We start from the raw sequence: 23,201 nt of genomic DNA, 5'->3' as shown, positions 1-23,201 counted from the left end.
TAACACCTCTATTTATACTTGGAATATGGGCCGGATAACACATGGGCCATAAATGGGTTTACAGCCGTAAACTAGACCATAAATTCATAAAATATTACACAAAAATATAATTGCCGAGAAAAGCAAAGTATAAACCATATTTTGACCTAACAATAATTGTAAGTCCCTAATCTGCCTGTGTATCAATCAGATCCGTTTGATGGTGCGGAATCCCAATCAAACGGATGATGTCAGATAAAATAGAAGAGAATGAGAAGAAGAATAATATGAATCTTGTATGTATTGATATGAATTAAAGCTCCAGATTCAAAAGATTCACACACACAAAATGCTCTCTGGCCGTAAACTCTCTTCTGTTCATCAATCAATTCCTCACACCCTAACACCTATATTTATACTAGGGAAACATGGGCCGGAAGCACATGGGCCGTAAATGAGTTTACGGCCGTAAACTAGACCATAAATTCATAAATATTACAGAAAAATATAATTGCCCATAAAAGCAAAGTATAAACCATATTTTGACCCAACAGTTACACGAATCTGGTTATGTACAAATGTTACCCCAGGAAAATCTCATATTTTCCTAAAAGTTGGTTACCAATCCAAAATATAAAGTAAAAGATGTATACCGAAAACCTGGTTATCCTTGTGAAATGTATTAGTTTTAACACGTATATAAAACTAATATGTACAAAGTAAACAAGTTACTTGATTTATTATTACTATCAAGTAAATCTCTGTTATCCAAATTGCGAGTTCCATAACCATACGATAGACTAGATATGGCAATAAGTAGTCCAAATCACTTTATGACTTTCGTCACCCTTGAACCTTTCGGTTCGGCTGTAGCTAGCAGCCAGGTGCGGGGTAGTCAGCCCCGTATAGATCTATACACTAAAGTCACGCTCCCTATCTAAGAGATTCTGGTTACGGGTGCGGTCCTCCACTCGCGTATCTCTGTGGAGTGTTCTCCGAGGACGTGTCTCCAATTTATAGGAATAACAAATTTACTAGTAATAATATAGAAAGATCCTGTTACAAACAATGATCCTCCACCCGCGTATATCTGTGGAGTGTTACCGAGAACAAAACAGTGTACTAAGTTTCATGTTCAAAGTTCAAATGATATGCTTTTAACTGATATAATGTGGAAAACCATTTGTGAAAGTATAAAATACAACATTTTATAACGTTTTTCACAAATAATACGGTAATGTGTTCTGCAAGTTCAAACGGTTATCTGTTATGATTGTCAACGTTAAAAGCATATGAAATATGAAACACAACACATGTAAAACAAGTTTTTGAGTACAAGTATTCTTTGTACTTTGCTTGTATTCCCCCCTGAAAACAGTGGAAAACATTGAAAAAGGGTAGGGGATTGATTACGCGCGAGGTTCCTATGTAATATGAAATGATATACAAGTGTATCTAATTAGACTTCAAATCACTAATTAGATATGATTATACACTCCAATACAAGAAACCACTTCAAATCAAGTGTTTAGAGTGATCCGGGTGACATCTACGGATGTATAAGGCTCGGATAATGTGTTTACTCTTCAAGAGTAAACTCCTCATGGAGTTTTCGGCCCTAAGACCAACTCCACATGAGTTCACGGCCGTGAACTCACGGATGAGTGGTTTTATGATGCTAAATGGTCAAATATCACTTGGGGAAGGTTGATATGATTTAATCTAAGGCATAGGAATGAGTTTAACCATCAAGGACATTATCAAATGGAGTTCACGGCCGTAAACTAGGAGTTTATGGCCGTAAGCTCCTATATGACCATTCCTTTCATGATTTTGTAGCCCTAGATCATTCACATGTGATTCAAACCAATTTTACAAGCCTTAGAATGAATTTAGGGCATCATTTGACTTGTGTTTGTGAGTTTACGGCCCAGGAACCCATTCTTAGGGGGTTTACGGCCGTGAACTCCAAAAGGGAAGGTTTTCATCATGTTTAAGGCCCCTAAATCGATTGTGGTTGGTTCTAGACTTTAATCTAAGGCTATTGGTGTGTTTAAGTGGCATTTAAACACTTGAAAATGAGTTTACTCCCCATGATAGTGAGTTTACGGCCCAAGCATGTTCTTGGGCAGTAAACTCATGTTTACTCCCCAAAAGTTAAGTTCCGGGTGTTCTAAGTCCATTCCATTTAGCCATTAAAGCCATATCTATGATCCAAAGGTGGTTTGGAAGGGTTTTAAGGCTCAAAAACCCCACTTATATGTGTTCATGGCCCAAGAATGTTCCAGGGCCGTAAACACATGAATATGGTCCTTTTTCATGATTTGAACACGAAATTGAAGGCTACAGATGCTAATCCATGAGTTAGAGTAGTTACCTTGATGTTTTGGAGCCTTAATTTGATGATTTTTGACCTAAATCTTGGGTTTGAGGAGAGAGGTTAGAGAGAGAGAGAGAGTAGTGAGAGAGTGCAAAAGCTTCAAAATGAAGTCTTTTGGGCTTTAAATAGGTTCTAAGTTCGGGACACGATGAAATTCTACCCGATACCGACGTTAGACGTGGCTTTTGGTCGCACCCGATCAAGTTGTCGTAACCCAATATGGTCGATTCTAAAAATTTTCCGATTACAAGAATGGGGTGCTAATATGAGTTCTAAACGCGTTAGGACACCCATTAAGTCATAATAACAATCTCAAATTAATGACTTAATTTAATAACGTAAACGGAAACGAAATTGAAAACGACGAATGTAATAACGAAAAGGGTTACAAATGATGGAACGAACTTCGGGTTGTCACATCAAAACACTGTGGTGGTGGTATCGTCGGAAAAGTTGCTGCAATAGCGGTGATGTTGTCCGAAAAGTACCAAAATGGTGGTGGTGCCTGGAAACACAAAAAAAATCGAAATTTGTCTTGGTTCTTTTCGTGGTAGCAAACTAAGAAAGATAATGGTGGATAATCAACTGAAATTAGCGGTTGAGTGGTCAATAAATCGCCAGAAACACTGGAGATAGCCAGAAAAGCCCGAAAATCGTCGGAAAAACACCTCACTTGTGTTCATGTCCGTGGGAGAAAACAATCGGCGGTGAGGAGCCTGAAGACAGTTGTAATCGCTGGAATATAGTCGTAATCGCCGAAAAAAGTAAGTGGTGTAGTCCAAACTGAGAAACAGACGCAATTGCATGGTTTTATCAACGAAGGTTTAGCGGCGACAACAATAGCAACGACATAAATAATAGAGACGACAATTTTTGGTAAGTGGATGGAATAATTCGCGTTCATTTTTTTTGGGGCCTTAGCGGCGACATGTGTTACCGGTATTAGCATCGCCGCTATTTTGTATGGTACGATGCTAACTACTGTCGTTGGATCGAATGCCAAATTGTCAGCTGGGATGCAACTAGGAGGGACAACATGGATCGTGGTTTAGTAGCATTACCGGCGACGGTAATATCGGCGTCACAGGCATTAGCGACGATAATTTTTAAGAGTCGCCACTAATTCCTAATGTCGCCGGTATTAACCGGATTTCTTGTACTGCTACCTATCATACAACTTTTTGATATGTATGATAACTACTTGTATGATAGTTTAATGTAACATACATTCTCTTTTGTTAAAAAAATAGATGTATTTTATTTTAGTTGGGTGTTACGGCCGCTCGCACCGCTATGTGTTTTTTTTAGTATCATGTATGATCAATGTGATTTAATAACCAAAAGGCTTTTAGCCCAACAACATCAAATATTGGTGTGGCTCATTGAGGTCGAATGTTGAAATACGATGTGGGACATAATAAAGTGATTTAGTATTATTATTTATGCAATATACCGACTTTAAAATATAAACAACTTTTTTTTGGCGTATAATTTTATTTTTTGTGCCGTTTTTGTGGTTTTTTGGTACACATTAGATGTGGAAAAATAACACAAACAGAGTACTCAGTGAACAAGGGCGCCGCAACCAAAATTTTATATTTTGGGTTTAATATGTATAAAATTATAGTATAAAAGCTACTTTTAACCAAAAAATCAGAGGGGGGGAGGGGGGGGTTGAAATATTACTAGTATGTTTCCACTTAATTCGTTTGCCTTTTTAAAAAATAAAAAAAAAAATAAAAAAATAAAAAAAAAAACTTAATTTGTTTTCTTTTTTTCTACTAGTCTACGATTTTTTCAATACCCAGGTATTTGAACGAGCACGCCAAGATCCGGTTGCACTTTCTGGATCATGGTGAGAGAGTCGTGTACTTAGAAAATTAGGTAATTAATACTTCTTTATTGTGCCGAGCTCTAGCAATTAGATTAGAATTAATATCCGTGACTGGCGTCTTGAAGATATACAAAAACATATATAATGACTATTCTATCCCACTAGAAATAAGAAATTAAAGGACATTCCGTTGTTTATGGAAGTGGTGATGGCCTTCGTGTGGATTCCACGATCCTCAGATTATATAACTATTGATATTTGCAACTTTAGTGTGGAGTACACACTCCTTTGAATTTTATATACTCATTGAAAATCCACCAAATCACTCCCGATTTTTTACTAATGGTATCCTACACAACCCACTACTTTCTTAATTAGGAGTTCTACTTTCCTTTGCATACAACTTCTTTCTATCGTTTATTGATACATAATTTTTCTTAATAATGAAGAACATAACACATGAAAATTGACGTTGTAGCATGCTACAAAAAATTTCTGCTACTATAGATGAATAGTTGTTTCATCTAAAAATTAATTCTATGTTTTAATAGTAATATTAAATAATAGTAATATTAAGCATAAACAATAGAAAGGCGATCAATAAGACAACCATAATTAGTTTTCTTTAAGTTCAAGTCACACCATCAAATTAAGGCTTGCATGTGCTTTAAATACTATCTTATTATTTTAATTGCATCACCTAAAGTTTGGTTAGTTATTTTGTGTTTTCAAGTTAATTTCGATGGTCCTTCCCATCTATAAATATCCTCTACGGGAAACTCTTCTTCTACAAGCCAGTTTTATTTCGATCTCTTAAATCTTCAATAATCTTTTGTAATATATATATTTTTTCTTCTTTCACCTTCATGGCCACTAATCAATATGATGTCAGTGTTCAAAAACCTAAAGACAAATCTGATCCTAAACAATGCCAAATGTCTACCGAGGAAGAAACCGATTACTCACAAAGGGGACAGTGGCTTCGTGCAGCTGTCTTGGGAGCCAATGATGGTTTGGTTTCTGTTGCATCTCTAATGATAGGTGTCGGAGCTGTGAAAAAAGACGTCAAAGCCATGATTCTTTCTGGCTTTGCCGGGCTAGTTGCAGGTGCATGCAGTATGGCAATAGGGGAATTTGTTTCAGTATACTCTCAGCTAGATGTAGAAGTGGCTCAAATTAAGAGAAATCAACAAGAAAAAGAAAAAGAACAGCTGCCGAATCCTATCCAGGCAGCTGTAGCATCAGCTCTTGCATTTTCTTTAGGAGCGATTATTCCTTTGCTGGCTGCATCTTTCATAGTGGACCATAAGGTGAGGCTGGGGGTGGTGGTAGCCGCAGTGAGCATGGCACTGGTGGTCTTCGGATGGGCTGGTTCTATACTTGGAGGCACTCCTGTGGTGAAGTCTTGTTTTAGGGTTTTGATTGGAGGGTTGATGGCTATGGCCATCACTTTTGGACTAACCAAGCTGATTGGATCTACTGCCATATAACTTTGAAGGGAATAATTAATGCATGGCCCTTTTATTTTTACTGGTTACGTAGTAAGATATAGGCCTTTTTATGTCAAAAGTACTATACCATGCACAAAGTAAGGATTGGGATCTGAATTTATGTCATAAAACGCGTTGTTGTTTTGCTTCTAAAGATCATTGTTCTTTAGGTGTGTGCAAACATTGAATCGAAAGTTGTGCACACTATGTTAATTTGTTACACTCATTAATCACTACTATACTACACAATGGGCTATCACTCACTAAAGTAAAACTACACACAATAAGACGCATGGACCTCGGTTTCTCTTGCAACAACCGGGATTTTAGCTATAGGTTTATATATCCCGGTTTTTAGAACGCAACCAAGTTCTATAAATATGAGAAAAAAATTATGTAACGGTAAAGGGAGGCGGATCTACAACCAAATCTAACCGGGTCTAGAAAATACGAAAAATTATAAAATTCTGATAATTAATGTATTTTTAGGTTTTAGAAGTAAAAAAAAAAACGTCCATGAGGGTATTTAATGTAAAAGTGGGTGCCAAAGAGGGGATTTTTAGTAAAAGTATGATTTTTGGAGGGCTATTTAGTAGTAAAAATTGTGGGGCCCACCTCCAAGTAGATTAGATGTCTAAGCTCATAACTATAATTAGTATATACACTTGAATTAATAGCAGCACAACGCTTTTTGGTTGCCTTCAAAACTAGCAACCGGACATCATGACTTTTGGAGAGAGATGTTGCTTTATTATCAGTGTTGCAAAAATCCTGACTAGGTCCCGATTAATCCATAGGCGCTACTCAACAGCTTAGAAGGCGCCTAGCGATTAATCCTTGCATACACAATAAGTGTAGCAGTAGAACCCGATAAAATTTTAACATTTTGAGAAAGTTATATCGCAATAGAAACTATTTAAGATATGATTAGTGTTGTATTAATCATATTAACCTATTTTGTTATCATATTAGTGGTATTTATGAACTTTTATAACATATTAGTCAAATTCAATTTTTTTAAATTCAACAAATTAGCAATTAATGGTCACCGATTAATCCTCCGATTAATCTCTTAACCCTAGTCCACCGACTAGCTAACGTCGAATGATTTTTACAACATTCTTTATTATTTGATTAATAAATTGAAATAAATAATTTGTTAATATATATTATAAGAATAATATATTAATTAGAAATAGTAATATTTAATTAATATTTAATCAAAAATTCATTGAAATTAATATTGGGATTAATAGAATTAATTAAAAGTGTAGGGTCTAAAGTACAATTGTGCAATAGTTTAGCAAAAGACCCCAAAACCATCGTATCAAAGGCATGGACGGTTTTTGTTGAATATTTTAGGCTTTCTAGAATATCCTATATGGATTAAGACGAAGTTGGATAATTATCAAATTTGAAATATTATTATTATATTTAAATTAGAGTTATCCAGACATCTTTGTTGCACTATAAAAGGGACCTCACCCTAGGTATTTCGGTCACTCGTTCCTTTGAAGAGATAGCCAAAATTCTAATCTCCCATCTCCTATCTCAATCTTCATCCTCTTGTTAGTGTTGGGTGTGAACCATTAGAGGCACGTCATTTGTGTTGTTTGCTTTCAAGGCTTCCACAACACAAGGATCTTTGCACACATACGATTTTATTTGTCTTTCATAAAACTCATCAGTAGTATCAGAGCCTTGACTTGTTTGCAATAGTTGAATTGATCAATTAGGGTTAATGGAAACTAAACCCTTTGCACTAGGATTTTCGAAATTAGGGTTGCTTAGGCCCTAAGTTTCGAAATTTAGGAAAGGGTTGAAACCCTTTTCATTTCGCTACAAGTTTCGATTTTGGAGGGGGTTTCTTGCCTCTCAAGATTTCAAAAATAAGGTAAGGATTTCAATCATTACCTTCTTACCCAAGTCACTAATTTCGAAAATTGATAGGTATTGATAGGATTTTCTTATTTTTTGTAATTATTAGTTTATTTGGTTAAATATGATAATTATAAAATTAGATATATCTCTACCCATATTTTCGAAATTTAGGGGAAGGATTAGGATTAAATTATCTTGATTAATTTAATTGGATAATCCTAAATTGATTTAATAAAATTAATTGAATATTTAATTAATAGATAATTATCAAATCATTTGGTTTAAATTTGAAATTTAAATTAAGTTTTCTTTAATTTTAAAAATTAATATTTGAACTTAATATTTTGAAAAGTTTAAAATACACCTTATATTATATGTAAAAATTAATTTTTTAATAATTACTATATGTATAAGACTAAGTTAGTCGAACTGCTAGTATGTCTCATTCACAAAGCCGATCTATAAGGGGGTTTAAGGAAACTGTCTATAAAATGGATGTTGAATTGGTGTCCACGCTCACCCACTGCTTCCTTGATTGGTCGACGGTTGTTAGCCGAACGGATTTGATAGGATAAAATTAATTCTGATTAATAAGTATAATGAATTATAAAGTATCTAAAAGTTTTTTAAATTTCTAATCTTAGTTACTTTAGGAAAAATATGAATTTGTATGCTAACATATGAAATTGCACATTGCACTTTATAAGTCGTTAATGGAGTGCATGTGGTTAACCGACACACTAATAGAGATAAATAAAGAGTTGCACTGGGTGTCTCTAAAATTATGATTGATTAATGGAGCGTGTGTGGCTAACCGACACATTAAAATGAGATGATAAATGACATCGAGAGTACCATGCTAATTTGAATGATTATTCACATCTTGTTTGTGATATTCGGTATCCCAATCACAAATGGAAGAGCATAATCAAGATTAAACATGCCTTTGAAAATTTTCAATGAATCTCAAAAGATCTATGAACTTCATTTAAAAACCTAATTCGTTCAAATTTCGTTTTTCGATGGTTAAATTGGTAAATAGTCATTTACCCACCTTTATATAATTTACTATTAGATTACGACATCCATTTTCTAAGTTGTGAGTTATTTAGTTGGATCCTAACCTTGATAATTCGTTTTTGGTGTTATATTGAGGATTATTCATATCTAACTAAAACTATCTTTCTTATGTTTCAGATGTCTAGTCGAACTAATGCTTCTGGTTCCTCTTCCTCCAACAACAACAACAACTTCTCCTTGTTGAACATCTGCTCTAAGGTGGAATTGGATGGAACCAACTATAATGATTGGAGGTACAACATTAAAATTTCCATTCATTTTGAGGACACGGAATATGTCCTTGAGAAACCATTGGATGAAATTGACAAAGAGAAGGCAACTCCTGAAGAAATGGTTGCCTACAAAAATGAAGGGAATACGACGATACGTGGATAGGCTAATCAAGCTCAATGTGAATTTTGATGAAGAGTTGACAATCAACATAGTGTTGAACTCTCTGCCAAGTTGTTATGATCAGTTCATATTGACCTATTATTTGAACAACAATGAAACTACTTTTTCTCAATTGAATAACCTCCTGCAAACAGCTGGAGCAGAAATGAAGGGAAAAAGTGTTGCCTTTACCCATATTGGTGCTCCTATTCTAGCCATTGGTCAAGGGAAGGGGAAGAAGAGGAAAGGTCCACCTAAACAAAACTGGAAGGGAAGGTCCAAAGTCGGGTTGTCAAGCACTGGACCGAAAGGAAAATCCACTTCTGATGCTCCCCCTGTTTCTGATCCCAAAGAGACCACAAGGGGCATTGGAAACAAAGTTTCCCAAAATACTTGCAGGGCATCAAGGATGGAAAGGTGAAGCCAACCTCAATAGGTATTTACACTATCTCATCTACAATTCCATCATATTCCCGTTCATGGGTCCTAGATACAGGATGTGGATTTCACATTTGTTCTGATTTGCATGGGCTAAAAAGAAGTGAGGATGTGGAGCATGAAATGATGAACTTGATCATGGTAATAGGCGATCTCCATCTGTCACCAAGATTAGAGTTTATGCTTAGTGCTTAGTAGTGGGTTAGGTTTAGATTTAATAAATTCTTGTTACTCGTCAGAGATGACTCGAAACATCATTTATTTTCATGCATTGTGTAAACAGGGTTTTAGATATTCTTTTAATGATGAGAATGGTTCTATTTCTGCGTTTAAAAATGGTGTTTTTTATTTTGAACCTTTACCTTGTGATGGTGTGTATGAAATTGTGATGATTGTAGACAATTTAGGTAATAGTGTTTTTCAAATTGATTCGTCTAATGGTATAGACAAAGCATTCGTGTGGCATTTTCGTTTTGGACAAGTTAACAAGAAACGCATCACCCAACTACAAAAGGGTGGACTGTTGGAATCATTTGACTTAAGATCAGATGATACATGCCAATCTTGTTTACTAGGAAAAATGACAAAATCACCTTTCACTGGTTCTGGTGAATGAGGTGAAGTTTTTTTTTGGATCTCATACACACAGATGTGTGTGGGCCTTTCAGATCCACCACAACAGATGCAAATCGATTCTAAGTGACTTTTACTAATGATTATAGCAGATATGGCTATATATACTTAATTAAGCATAAGTCAGAAACCTTTGAAAAGTTCAAAGAGTTTAAACATGAAGTCAAGAATCAATTGGGCGGGAAGATAAAGATGCTTAGATCCAATAGAGGCGGTGAGTATCTTAATATTGAGTTCCACGACTACCTCAAGGAACGTGGAATAGTTTAACAATTGACACCTCCTAGGACACCAAAACTTAATGGTGTGGCTTAGAGGCGTATTCGAACCTTGTTGGACATGGTTCGCTCCATGATGAGTCAAGCTTCACTTCTAATCTCATTATGGGGGTATGCCTTAGAGATTGCAACCCACATTTTTCATCTTCTCCCAACAAAGAAGGTTGCCAAAGCGCCTCACGAGATGTGGTCAGGGAAGGTCCCCTCGTTAGAACATATCAAGGTTTGGGGTTGTGAAACTTTCATTAGATAAGAGAATCACGACAAGCTTGAACCTCTATGTGAGAGATGTATTTTCATCATTTACCCACAAAAGTCTTTTGGTATTTGTTCTACAGACCTAGTGAGAATGTGGTCTTTGTAGCATGAAGGGGAGTCTTTCGCGAGAGAGTCGTATGCAAAGAGGACAGTGGGAGTACAATTGATCTTGAATAAATTCAAGAGTCAAATGATGAAGGAACCTCTGAAGACACTTGCGCTGAACCTGAGGAAGAAATTCAAGTTGAACCGATTGACGAATCATTACCTTTTAGGCGTTCCACTATAATTAGAATGCAACCTGATTTATATGGTTTTCATATCACTACAGACGGTAACACATTTATCAGTGATAATACACTGGTAAATTTAGATGAACCAACTAACTACAAGGAAGCAATGGCAGACCCTAAGTTAGCCAAGTGGAAAGAAGCAATGGACATCGAGATCAAGTTTATATATGACTATCAGGTTTGGAATTTGGTTGACAATGTACCAGGTCTTAAGACAGTTGGGTGCAAATGGATCTTCAAGAAGAAGACCGACATGGATGGAAAGGTACACACTTTCAAGCCTCGACTGGTTGCGAAGGTCTTTACTCAAACCCCAGGGGTTGACTATGATGAAACCTTCTCACTAGTAGCTAAGATTAAATCTTTTAGAGTAATGCTAGCCATAGTTATTTTTCATGACTATGAAATTTGGCAGTTGGATGTCAAAACCGCTTTCCTTAATGGGAAATTGATTGAAGATGCTTATATAAGTCACCCATAAGGTTTTGTAGATGCAAAGTATCCGAATAAAGTGTGTAAGGTTGAGAAATCAATATATGGATTGAAAAAGCTTCTCATAGATGGAATCTTTGCTTTGACTAGAAGGTCAAAGGGTTTGGCTTCTCTAGATGTGAAGTTGAATCTTGTGTATATGTCAAAGCTAGTGGGAGTAAAGTTACCATTCTAGTATTGTATTTTGATGACATACTTCTTATAAGAAATGAGGTTCCAACTTTGCAAGAGGTTGAGTCTTCGATTAGAAAGTGTTTCGCTATGAAGGATATGGGAGAGGCTTCTTATATTCTAGGGATAAGGATTTTAAGAGACAAGAGTAAATGATAATTGGACTTAGTCAAAGTACATACTTGGAAAAGGTCTTAAAACGCTTTAGTATGGAAAATTCCAAGAAAAGAGAACTGCCTATATAGAGTAATACCAAACTGAGTAACACTCAGAGCCTCAGTACCGATGCAGGGATAGCAAAAATGAGTAAAGTTTCATATGCTTCCGCTTTTAGATCTATCATGTATGCTATGAAAAGTACTCGCCATGGTGTGACTTTTCTTTTGAGCATGGTTAGTCATTATTAGGGAAATCCGGGGAAAGATCATTGGAAATCAGTTAAGAATATTCTCAAGTATCTACGAAGACCTAAGCATTGGGTCCTTATCCTTGGTGGCGGTGATAACTTGAGAGTAACTGTGTATAGTGATGCTAGTTTTCAAATGGACAGAGACAAATTTCGTTCTTAATCTGGCTGGGTGTTTACCCTAAATGGAGGAGCGGTAACTTGGAAAAGTTCCAAACATGAGATGGTGGCTGATTCTACCTGTGAATCAGAGTACATAGCAGTGAGCAAAGCATCAAAGGAGGCTATTTTGTTGAAGAACTTCATCAAAAACCTTGGAGTTGTTCAAGCCATCAAGGAGCCAATGGAGATTTTATGTCATAATGAAGGAAGAGTTTCCTTAACAAAGGTACCAAGAGATTATGGCAGATCAAGACATATCGACAAGAAAAACCATTTCATCAGACATAGAGTAGAAGAAGGTCACCTCGTCGTGAAGAGGGTATCATCATAATAGAATCCCGCAGATCCCCTTACAAAGGATATTAGTTTTAGTAGTTAGACAGTTATTTAGAAACTTGTGACAAAGTAAATGTAATTGACTTTTCATGATTAAGTAATGGAGAATTATTTATGAATATTGTTTACTGTCTTTTTTGAATTGTTTATTATTCTGTTTCATTCAGACATAGCAATAGCTTTGCTACAATATTCATGAGTACTTTGAAATGGAGAATTTAACTATTGGATTAACCCACACTTGGCGAATTACTTCATGGAATTTATCATGAGTAATTGTGAGACGATAATATCTTATAGTCTTAAAACGGAGATATATGAGTTGTGGTTTACAAGTTAGTTGTGCATTGATGATACGTAAACACATCCATAACTTGATGTTATAAAACATATTGTTGTGCGTGATTTGATGAGTAAATAGTACAAGCATATAAGTTAAAGTTTATATGTTCCTTTTACCCTAATGGAAAAAGAGATATCTTTGGGCCCCTAGAAGATTTTGTGTTGACTTATAGTGTCGGGCCCGGCCAGGAATATATCACTTCTCTTATGACACGTAACGGACTACGTCAGAGTTCCACAACGACTTTTGAGATCTACAATTTGCTGATCAATTTAGAAGTTATACTGAAAATGATGGTTATTAGACTTATCCAAGTGGCCCTAGAAAGCTTGTGTCAACCATTGCGTATGCCTGTTCTGGTTAGAAATATTATCATGGTTATGTAAATAGATAAGGCATATGTAAAAAAGAGCTTTGTACATTGAAAAAAGTTTATAATTTAATTTTATAATTTTTTCAAAATTTTAAAGTAAGCATAATGCAGTAAAAGAAAAAAAATTGGGTAAGTATAGTATGATAAAGAATGTATATTGTTATTTTTTGTTTCTAACTTGCAAAAGATGTATCGTACTAAAACTTGAAACATATTTTCAATAGCTTCCTGACTTTTGTAGAGCAACAAAGTTTGATGCATATCATAACCTTTTTAAATGTGAATAACATTATGAAATCTCATTATTTTTAAAATATATGTGCCTTTGTATGGGAGAAAAGAGGAATTAAGATCTTGCTTTACCGATATTTATGATGCTTTCAAATAATGCAAAGATTGAAGAGTTCAATTTATTTGTGACTTAAGGGATGTTTGATAGCATCTAGATGATTGATATTTGAATGATGTAGAGACCAAAATGATGTAGAGGCTTTGTATGAATCTTTGTTTGAATGATAAACTAATGTTTGATTAGACATCTGAAGATCTACCTTTTAATGATGAAAATGAACACTTTAACCTTTTAATTGTTTCTAATTAATTTTATTCCTCTTTTATGCAGTTTGTGTGATGTCATTGAAACAATTCAAACTTTGAGATCACAAATGTTTCACTATATACATGATTTGATGCATAAAAAAAACAAAACAAAACAAAAACAAAAACAAAAAAAAAAACAAAAAACAAAAAAAAACGTTGATGCATAAACTACAACTTCAAGAGGTTGCATGAGCGGTTTTGGGCTTCTAAATTATCAAGACTAGATAGTTGACATTCTGCACAAAGGTATTTCTCACACTTCTAAGAAATACCCTATCAAATTTCAATGCAATTTTCATATTTCATAAATATAAATAGTAATCTACGATAGTCAAAAGAATTAAACATCAAGAACATTTATAGATTTTCAACATAAACACATAATTTCATATTTTCAATCGAACACAAACACATTTGTTATTTTCATTTATTTATAATCCTCCCACTTTTTTTTATTAAGAATATGAACCCTAAAAATCGATTTCACACACATATATATGATGTGTTTCATATAAATCGATTTCACTACATTCAAAAACAAAGAAAAAAAATGATTTCACCCAAGTCCTAAAAAATCGAGGAGCAAGAACACGGACACCAATTTCATACAAATCGAGCAGGACATGCTTTAGAGCTGGAAAAAATCGACCAAAAAGATTGGCCTGAAAAAAAACGACCAACAAGAAAATCTTACCGACGAATAAGGAGGCGGCGAAGACGGAGGAGGGCATAGAGAAGGTATAGCCACATGAGAAGAGAAGAGAAGAGGGACAATGAGGGAGGAGAGTGTTCGATGCGTAGGAAGAGGAAGAAAATAAATGGCGAACGTGTTTTGTTGTTATGGAAAATGGGTAGCAGACGGAAAATTTTAATTCAGACTCCTCCTCATGTCTTACCGATCCAGATCATTTTCTGTCACATCTAACCGATTAAGAGGGTAAAAATATTCCAACCAAACACTCTGAGTCGTTCAAAGCCAATCTCTTAATGGGATCATTAAGAGGTGAAACAAACAACCCCTTATAAAATATAAGTGGAATATTTAATAATGACAGGCGTCTTAATAGGAGGGCTGGAGTGGGGGGGGGGGGGGGGGTATTCCTTGTGTTTGGTATGCGTTTTTCATTCCTCATGCCAGGTGTGTTTTTCATGCAGGTTTCTTCTGAAGTGAAGTGCGAATTCAGTTTTTGGTCGTATCTTGAATGAATCTCGTGTGTCTTTTTTTTTTTGATCTGTTAGCATACATTCCTGATTTTCTCTGGTTTTTTAATGCTCCTTATTTTTGAAGATAGTTGGTGTATGTTATTTACATTATCTTGATCATTTTGCCCATGCTTGGTGTTTTCGGGTGTGGTGCTTGTTGATTGAATATTTTTACCTGTTTTCATTTGTTTGCTTTTGTTTTGTCTTCCTTTGCTCTCAAGGTTGCTCTTGTGATTTCTTTTTGCTATATGTACCCTTGTGGGATGATTTCTTCTTGCACTTAGTTCTTACTTTGGTTGACTTTTTTGTTTCTTTTTTTTTCTTGTTGTTGTTGTTGTTGTTATACTTTGTTTACAACAACATCCTATTGGTGTTTGTTGGAACTCTTGCTCAAATATACACATTTATAATTCATTTAATTTATTTAATTATAACAAAAAGCACTTATGAGCTAGCTATATGCCATAAAATTTCTGAGGTACCTTAATTAATTAGACAACAAAGAGCAAGTCCTAAAGGAAATAAACAAGCACATGCTTTAATAAACTCTCTAGAAATCTAGAAATACATATGTAGTTGTAAATGTTATGCTCTTTCTATATAACTCGTATGACTAAAAAACCCGGTTGAAGAATGGTCCTCTTACCATCGGTAGCGGATCTAGCCTCTTTAATGGGGGTGCATGGACCCCACTTGGAGGTGGGCTTCACAATTTTTACTACTAAATAGCACTCCAAAAATCATAGTTTTACTAAACATTAATCCCCTCTTTGACACCTACTTTTACATTAAACATTTTTTTTTTAATTTCAAAAACCTAAAAACTACATTAAATTTTCAGAATTTTATAATTTTTTTGTATTTTTTGGACCCCGGTTAAATTTGATTTTAGATCCGTCACTGATTATTATCAAATAATTTTTTTCTCATTCATAGAACGTGGTTGTGTTCTAAAAACATGGATATATAATCCTATAGCTAAAAGCCCGCTTGTTGCAAGAGAAACCGTGGTCCATTATAGCAAGTCTTATATGTGTGTAGTTTTACTTTTGTGAGTGATAGCCCATTGTGTAGTATATACAGTGATTAATGAATCTATTAAATTAACTTAGTGTGCACAACTTTCCATTCAATGTTTGCAGACACCTAAAGAACAATGATCCTTAGAAGCAAAAGGACAACACGTTTTATGACATAAATTCAGATCCCAATCCTTACCCTGTGCATGGTACAGTACTTTTGACATAAAAACGCATATATATATATATATATATATATATATATATATATATATATATATATATATATATATATATATATATATATATATATATATATATATATATATATATATATATATATATATATATATATATATATATATATATCTTACTACGTAACCAGTAAAAATAAAAGGGCCATGCATTAATTATTCCCTTCAAAGTTATATGCCAGTAGATCCAATCAGCTTCGTTAGTCCAAAAGTGATGGCCATAGCCATCAACCCTCCAATCAAAACCCTAAAACAAGACTTCACCACAGGAGTGCCTCCAAGTATAGAACCAGCCCATCCAAAGACCACTAGTGCCATGCTCACTGCGGCTACCACCACCCCCAGCCTCACCTTATGGTCCCCTATGAAAGATGCAGCCAGCAAAGGAACAATCGCTCCTAAAGAAAATGCAAGAGCTGATGCTACAGCTGCCTGGATAGGATTCGGCAGCTGTTCTTTTTCTTTTTCTTGTTGACTTCTCTTAATTTGAGCCACTTCTACATCTAGCTGAGAGTATACTGAAACAAATTCCCCTATTGCCATACTGCATGCACCTGCAACTAGCATCGCAAAGCCAGAAAGAATCGTGGATTTGACGTCTTTTTTCACAGCTCCAACACCTATCATTAGAGATGCAACAGAAACCAAACCATCATTGGCTCCCAAGACAGCTGCACGAAGCCACTGTCCCCTTTGTGAGTAATCGATGTCTTCCTCTGTAGACATTTGGCATTGTTTAGGATCAGATTTGTCTTTAGGTTTTTGAACACTGACATCATATTGATTAGTGGCCATGAAGGTGAATGAAGAAAAAAAATATATATTATAAAAGATTATTGAAGACTTAAGAAAACGAAGTAAAACTGGCTTGTGGAAGAAGAGTTTCCCGTAGAGGATATTTATAGATGGGAAGGACCATCGAAATTAACTTGAAACCACGAAACAACTAACCAAACTTTAGGTGATGTAATTAAAAGAATAAGATAGTATTTAAAGCACATGCAAGCCTTAATTTGATGGTGTGACTTGAACTTAAAGAAAACTAACTATGGTTGTGTTATTGATCGCCTTTCTATTGTTTATACTTAATATTACTATTAAAACATGGAATTAATTTTTAGAAGCAAGAACTAATCATCTATAGTTGTAGAAATTTTTTGTAGCATGCTACAACGTCAATTTTGTGTTGTGTCCTTCTTTATTAAGAAAAATTATGTATCAATAAGCGATCGAAAGAAGTTGCATGCAAAGGAAAGTAGAACTCCTAAGAAAGTAGTGGGCTGTGTAGGATACCATTAGTAAAAAATCGGGAGTGATTTGGTGGATTTTCAATGAGTATATAAAATTCAAAGGAGTGTGTACTCCACACTAAAGTTGCAAATATCAATAGTTATATAATCTGAGGATCGAGGAATCCACACGAAGGCCATCACCACTTCCATAAACAACGGAATGTCCTTTAATTTCTTATTTCTAGTGGGATAGAATAGTCATTATATATGTTTTTGTATATCTTCAAGACGCCAGTCACGGATATTAATTCTAATCTAATTGCTAGAGTTCGGTAAAGAAATATTACCTAATTTTCTCTGTACATGACTCTTTTACCTTGATCCAGAAAGTGCAACCGGATCGATCTTGACGTGCTCGTTCAAATACCTGGGTATTGAAGAAATCGTAGACTAGTAGAACAAAAGAAGCAACCAATTAAGTATTCTTTAGAATACGTAATAAAATGCACATGCATAGCGAGTTGTACTTCTGCCACGTTACATCTTAATTGGTGTGTCTTTAAAACCATAAAATTAATTGGTGTGTTTGAATTCATTCTATCGTCTTTAAAACCACTATAGGAAAATGTTGAGTACTTTGTAAAATGTCTGTGTTATTTTTCCACATCTACAGAACAAAATGTGTACCAAAAACCCACAAAAACGTCGAGAAAAAAAGTTGTTTGCAAAAAAAAAAATGTTTGTATTTTTAAAGTAGGTATGTTGCATAAATAATAATAATTAATCACATTTTTATGTCCCACACGGTATTTGAAGCTTTGACGTCAAGGAGATAGGCCAACATTTGATATTGTTGGACTAAAAGTCATTTGGTTACTAAATCACATTGATCATACATGATACTAAATAAAAAAAACACCTGAATTTCTTTTCTTTTTATCAAAAGAGAATGTATGTTACATTAACCTATCACACAAATAGTTATCATACATATCAAAAAGTTGTAGCGGAGGGAGATCGAGTCGGGTTTACAATTTAACAAAAACATATCATAATGATTAACAAAATACATTATGGCTACTTCGTCACACCATTCCCTTTATCGTGTATACTTGTACCTGCAATCATAGAAATATTTAACGAAGGTGAGCTCGAAATCTTAGTCAATTGAAATTAATAAATCATAGTGCATGACTCAACACAATTATCTTATCATCTTTATCATAGTATTAATCATCACTCAAATGTACCCATTTATCTCTCATGGGTATACTATATAAATCTTGTGTTCTTTCTCGTCAATTTCATTGAGTAACTCTATCTCATAACATGATCAAACTACTACTCATAAATTCCTTATTTGTATCTTTATGATCTCACTAAGAATATCACTTTAAAGATCTCATGTATAATGTAATCCAACTAGCTAAAATATGAGAATACATAACTCTTATATTTTTTTATTGTATGCGAAAACATGTCAAAACATACATTTATTTTAATTACTTTTGCTCGATTGTATTATCCATAGAAAATTATAAGATTGATTTTCACTTCTTAACTAATCGTTTTTATCATAATTAACATCAATGTTGTATTAAAAAAGAAAAATCTAAGCAAAATCATATTTGTAATCGTCAATTTCTCGTAAAACCGTGTATTTTGATCTTTTCCGAATTGTAATTATTAATATAAGGGTTTTTGTATATATACATGTATAATTAGTTGTGTTTTTTTACACAAAATATATATATATATATATATATATATATATATATATATATATATATATATATATATATATATATATATATATATATATATATGCTTAAAGGTTTGGACTTAATCATGGGCTAAAAACCCAACAGTTATTGGGTTGTAATGACAAATATATATATATATATATATATATATATATATATATATATAGGGCTAGGTTCATGTGTTTCTAATATTTATTGTGTGTTAAAATGCACCTATAAGAATTTAGTAAAATCAAATAATTATTTTACAATGCACTTGTTATCCTATTTCTAATAAACGAATTTTTAGAATGGGTTCTATCTTGAAGTCTTTTAAAGATTTGCATGACAAGGGTGTTGATCTTATGAACTTTTATCACAAACGTATTGGCAATGGTGTTTCTACTTCTTTCTGGTCTGATTTATGGTTTGGTGATTCGATTTTAGAAACCAGATTTCACCGAGTGTTCACTTTAGATAATGATAAGGAGTCAAATGTTCATGCTAAACTAAATCAAGGAGATTAGTTGTCTTAATTACGTCGCCAACCTAGAGGTGGGGCAGAGAGTGAAAAATGGACTGATATGACTCGGTTAATACATTATGTGGTGTTGTCTTCTACTCATGATAGGTGGTCGTGGACGTTACATGGCTCTGTCGATTTTTTTTTGTTACTCCGGCTTGTTCTTATTGACAAGATTTTGTTGCCTTCGATCCCTATTCAGCCTCGCTCGAACCGTTTTGTTCCAATCAAGATCAATGTTATTATTTGTTATTTAATTCTTGATAGATTACCCTTCCAGTTGAATCTTTCAGTTCATGGCTTGGAGATTCCTTCTATTATGTGTCCGATTCGTGAAAGTGCCACAGATTGTTCTTCTTCTCGTTTTTCCTTTCGGTGCTCGCTTGCACGTGAGCTTTTAGACTGGTTTTATTGTTGGTGGGACATTTCAAGACCTCTTGGTGACTCTTTCCAACATTGGTCGGATTGGTTCTTGGCTTTTAAGGATAACTCCATAGAGAAAGATTATATTTGAGGACACGTTTATCACTTTTTGGTGGTTGATTTGGAATTTTAGAAACTCTATTATTTTTAATACTCAGAAGTTAGTTAAGCATGAGTTGTTTGATAAAATTACTACCCAGTCCTTTATATGGGTTGTAACGCTCGTAGATCTGGGCTAGTCAATTTAGAGACGATAAGCGTCAAAAATGAATTTTTTTGATAGAAGAGTGTTTAGAAGAAATAATCTTAACCAAGTTGTAGTATATGTCACAAGGTTTCCGTACATATAAAGAACGCTGCAATCTGAGTTATAACGAAGAAGTTATGACCTGTCGAAGTTTCGCGACAGATTCGGCACGGCGTTGTAGGACGTAAATAGTGAATTTACGATAGAGTAATTTTTAGCCTTAGCAATCTAAACAAAATTCGTATAATACGTTAAACCAGGAACGTGCATAAAAAGAACGTCTAAATCTGACATCATATGAGGAAGTTATGATTTATCGAAGTTCCAACTTAGCAGTATGCAGCCCAAAGTTCGAATATGAGATCGAGTGGTTTCTAGCCTAAACAATCTAAACGAGAATCGAAGATCTCGTCGATAGTAATCCAACGGTAAAAATACAGACGAAAACGGACGTCAGATGAAGAAGTTATGAATTTCTAACGAGTTTTCCTGTCTCGGCCTACTAAAAATAATATAATAAAAATAAATTCAAAATTCACCGACGGAGACTAAACGAGAGATGTAGAGAATAATCTCACCTACGAGTGCATATAAAGAACATCGAAAATGGAGTTTGTATCCGAAAGATATGAATTTCTGAAGTTCAGGGCACGAACCCCGACACTGTGTTAGAGTTTACGACGTGAACACTAGGTTCACGATGTGAACTCAGTAATGACATCTCCCGGAGCCTGTCAGATCCAAGTTGCGATGACGCACCTAATGATGACTGAACTCATGACGTGAATATTTGAGATTCACTACGTGAATTCAGAAAAATGGCCCAATAAATAGAAATCGAAAGGTAGCCGATTTTGGTTGCTACTTTCTTACTCTCTCACTCCTGATATCCTCTCTAACCCTCTTGAAGCACCCCCGAAGCCCCGGTATCACCCCGACACCCGAAGCAAGTCCCGAAGTCCCGAAGATCTCGAGAAGAAAAGAGTTTTCGAGTCAAAACTCTGCTCGCGAGAAGCCCGGTTTGTGTAGATATCATGGTTTCATCGAAGAATACTACTTTAAGAGCCATAGTGTTGTCTGAAAAATCGTGTTGTCAGGTGAGTGTATAGTCCATTTCATCTTACACATAGATATGAAAATTTTTATAAGATACGTGCTACGTGTATATGTATATTTTTGTTTCTTTATTAAGATATATCAGACATACCCGATCCAGGAATATGGATTTGGTAAAGAGGTAAATTTTAGATCCGGGAGTACGGATTATGTATTTTTGAACTATGTGTTGATCTGATAAGGTATCATGTGCATAGTTCCTTCCATGAACATGATTTTAATACAAGTATTGATTAAAGTACTAAATATATATCTGTGTGAAATATTTGTTATTGCCCGAGATATGTGTTAGATATATATTTGATGATATACAACGTGCGAACCAGTTATGGTTCAATATGTGTTAAGATGTGTATATATGATATTATTACTTATAACTTTGTGTTAAGTATACACTAATTAGTGTTGCCTAAACGGAGATAGTATCGAAAACTGATTATAAGCATTGTAAGTTTGCCTAGTGATGGGTTAAGACTAAAAAAAGGGATGTTTAGTTCAATTAAGTTTGGACATTGGGTGACCTCTTATTAAAAGTACGTGTGTGGTGAGATCGATAATTGGTGGAGTACGTCCTACGTACAAAGTACATTTTATGTATGAAGTCCTTTTCAAAGCCATGTGTCTTAGGTGCTGCTTGTGTCGGGGTATTATTATGTTCTCAGGTACAAGTCCTATGCATACTAGAGTACTATAATGTGCCAGAAGTACTATCATGTACAAAGTCTTTTTGACACTATTGTGTGTCGGTTACGAGAGCGTACGGGAGTACTCGATTAGTATTTCCCCATACTTTTTATTTTGAAAGAGCTTTGGAGTCACCGTTTATTTTATGAAGTGATCGGACGAGCTTCATATGTTAGCATTTCCTTTCACGAAGTAGTTGAGGGAACTTCGTAGACTGCATAATAAAGTGTGTGGGTAATAGACCACTACTAGGTATGTCTGGTGTTATATTGTCGGATAGGGTGAGTCTGGGGGTAAAAATACCTCACGATATTCAGACCACTGCTAGGAAAAGTTCGATGTTTGATAGGGTGAGTCTGGGGGTAAAATACCTCACGATATTCGGACCATTGCTAGGAAATGTTATCTAGATAACTACCCCTGACTTAATTGTCTTGTGGTTCTTTCTTTTACAAACGAAGGTTCGTGGTGAAATTTATTCCATTCTCCTCATTTGATATCTTTATTGATCCTCGTTTTCTGCCATGGAATTTCTGAAGCAGCTTTGTCAGTTTGTTGTTCATATCGATTCCTTAGGCTAGATCTCGTAAGATCATTGTATAGGGTCAATATGTGGGGATCGACGGGATGGGATAGATTGTTTTAGAAGTATGGATTTAGTGTCTTATAGATGTACATTGGAAGCTATGGATTTAGTGTCTTATAGATGTACGTTGGAAGCTATGGATTTAGTGATGGGTTTTAGCCATATGAACATTCCTATGTGCACATGCAAACCTTAATGCTTGGATCTAGGTTTCTCTAATTTAACATGCTTTGAATCCAATACTTCTAATGACTAATTAGGTATAAGAACAATACAAAATCAGATCTAGAAGTTTACCTTTGAATCTCTTGTTTTGATCTTGTTGTCTTGGAGCTCTAGAGTCACAATTGTCACTACTCTAATGGCTTACAAA

The 23,201-nt window shown here is 34.7% G+C and overlaps 2 protein-coding genes across 2 annotated transcripts; one reads left to right on the top strand and one right to left on the bottom strand.

The window, feature by feature from the left end:
* The first annotated feature begins 5,002 nt into the window (after window positions 1-5,002).
* On the top strand, window positions 5,003-5,932 carry LOC111904326 (vacuolar iron transporter homolog 1). Its single transcript, XM_023900093.3, has one exon. The coding sequence runs from the start codon at window positions 5,060-5,062 to the stop codon at window positions 5,681-5,683; it is 624 nt and encodes a 207-aa protein (XP_023755861.1). The 5' UTR covers window positions 5,003-5,059; the 3' UTR covers window positions 5,684-5,932.
* A 10,468-nt stretch (window positions 5,933-16,400) lies between these two features.
* On the bottom strand, window positions 16,401-17,123 carry LOC111904327 (vacuolar iron transporter homolog 4). Its single transcript, XM_023900094.3, has one exon. It carries the CDS (start codon window positions 17,068-17,070, stop codon window positions 16,447-16,449), a length of 624 nt encoding a protein of 207 aa, XP_023755862.1. The 5' UTR covers window positions 17,071-17,123; the 3' UTR covers window positions 16,401-16,446.
* Window positions 17,124-23,201: the final 6,078 nt, after the last annotated feature.

The sequence above is a fragment of the Lactuca sativa genome, chromosome 7 (genome assembly GCF_002870075.4).
Source record: "Lactuca sativa cultivar Salinas chromosome 7, Lsat_Salinas_v11, whole genome shotgun sequence".
In the NCBI taxonomy this organism is placed as follows: domain Eukaryota; kingdom Viridiplantae; phylum Streptophyta; class Magnoliopsida; order Asterales; family Asteraceae; genus Lactuca; species Lactuca sativa.
This window is presented reverse-complemented; position numbering and strand designations above follow the sequence as displayed.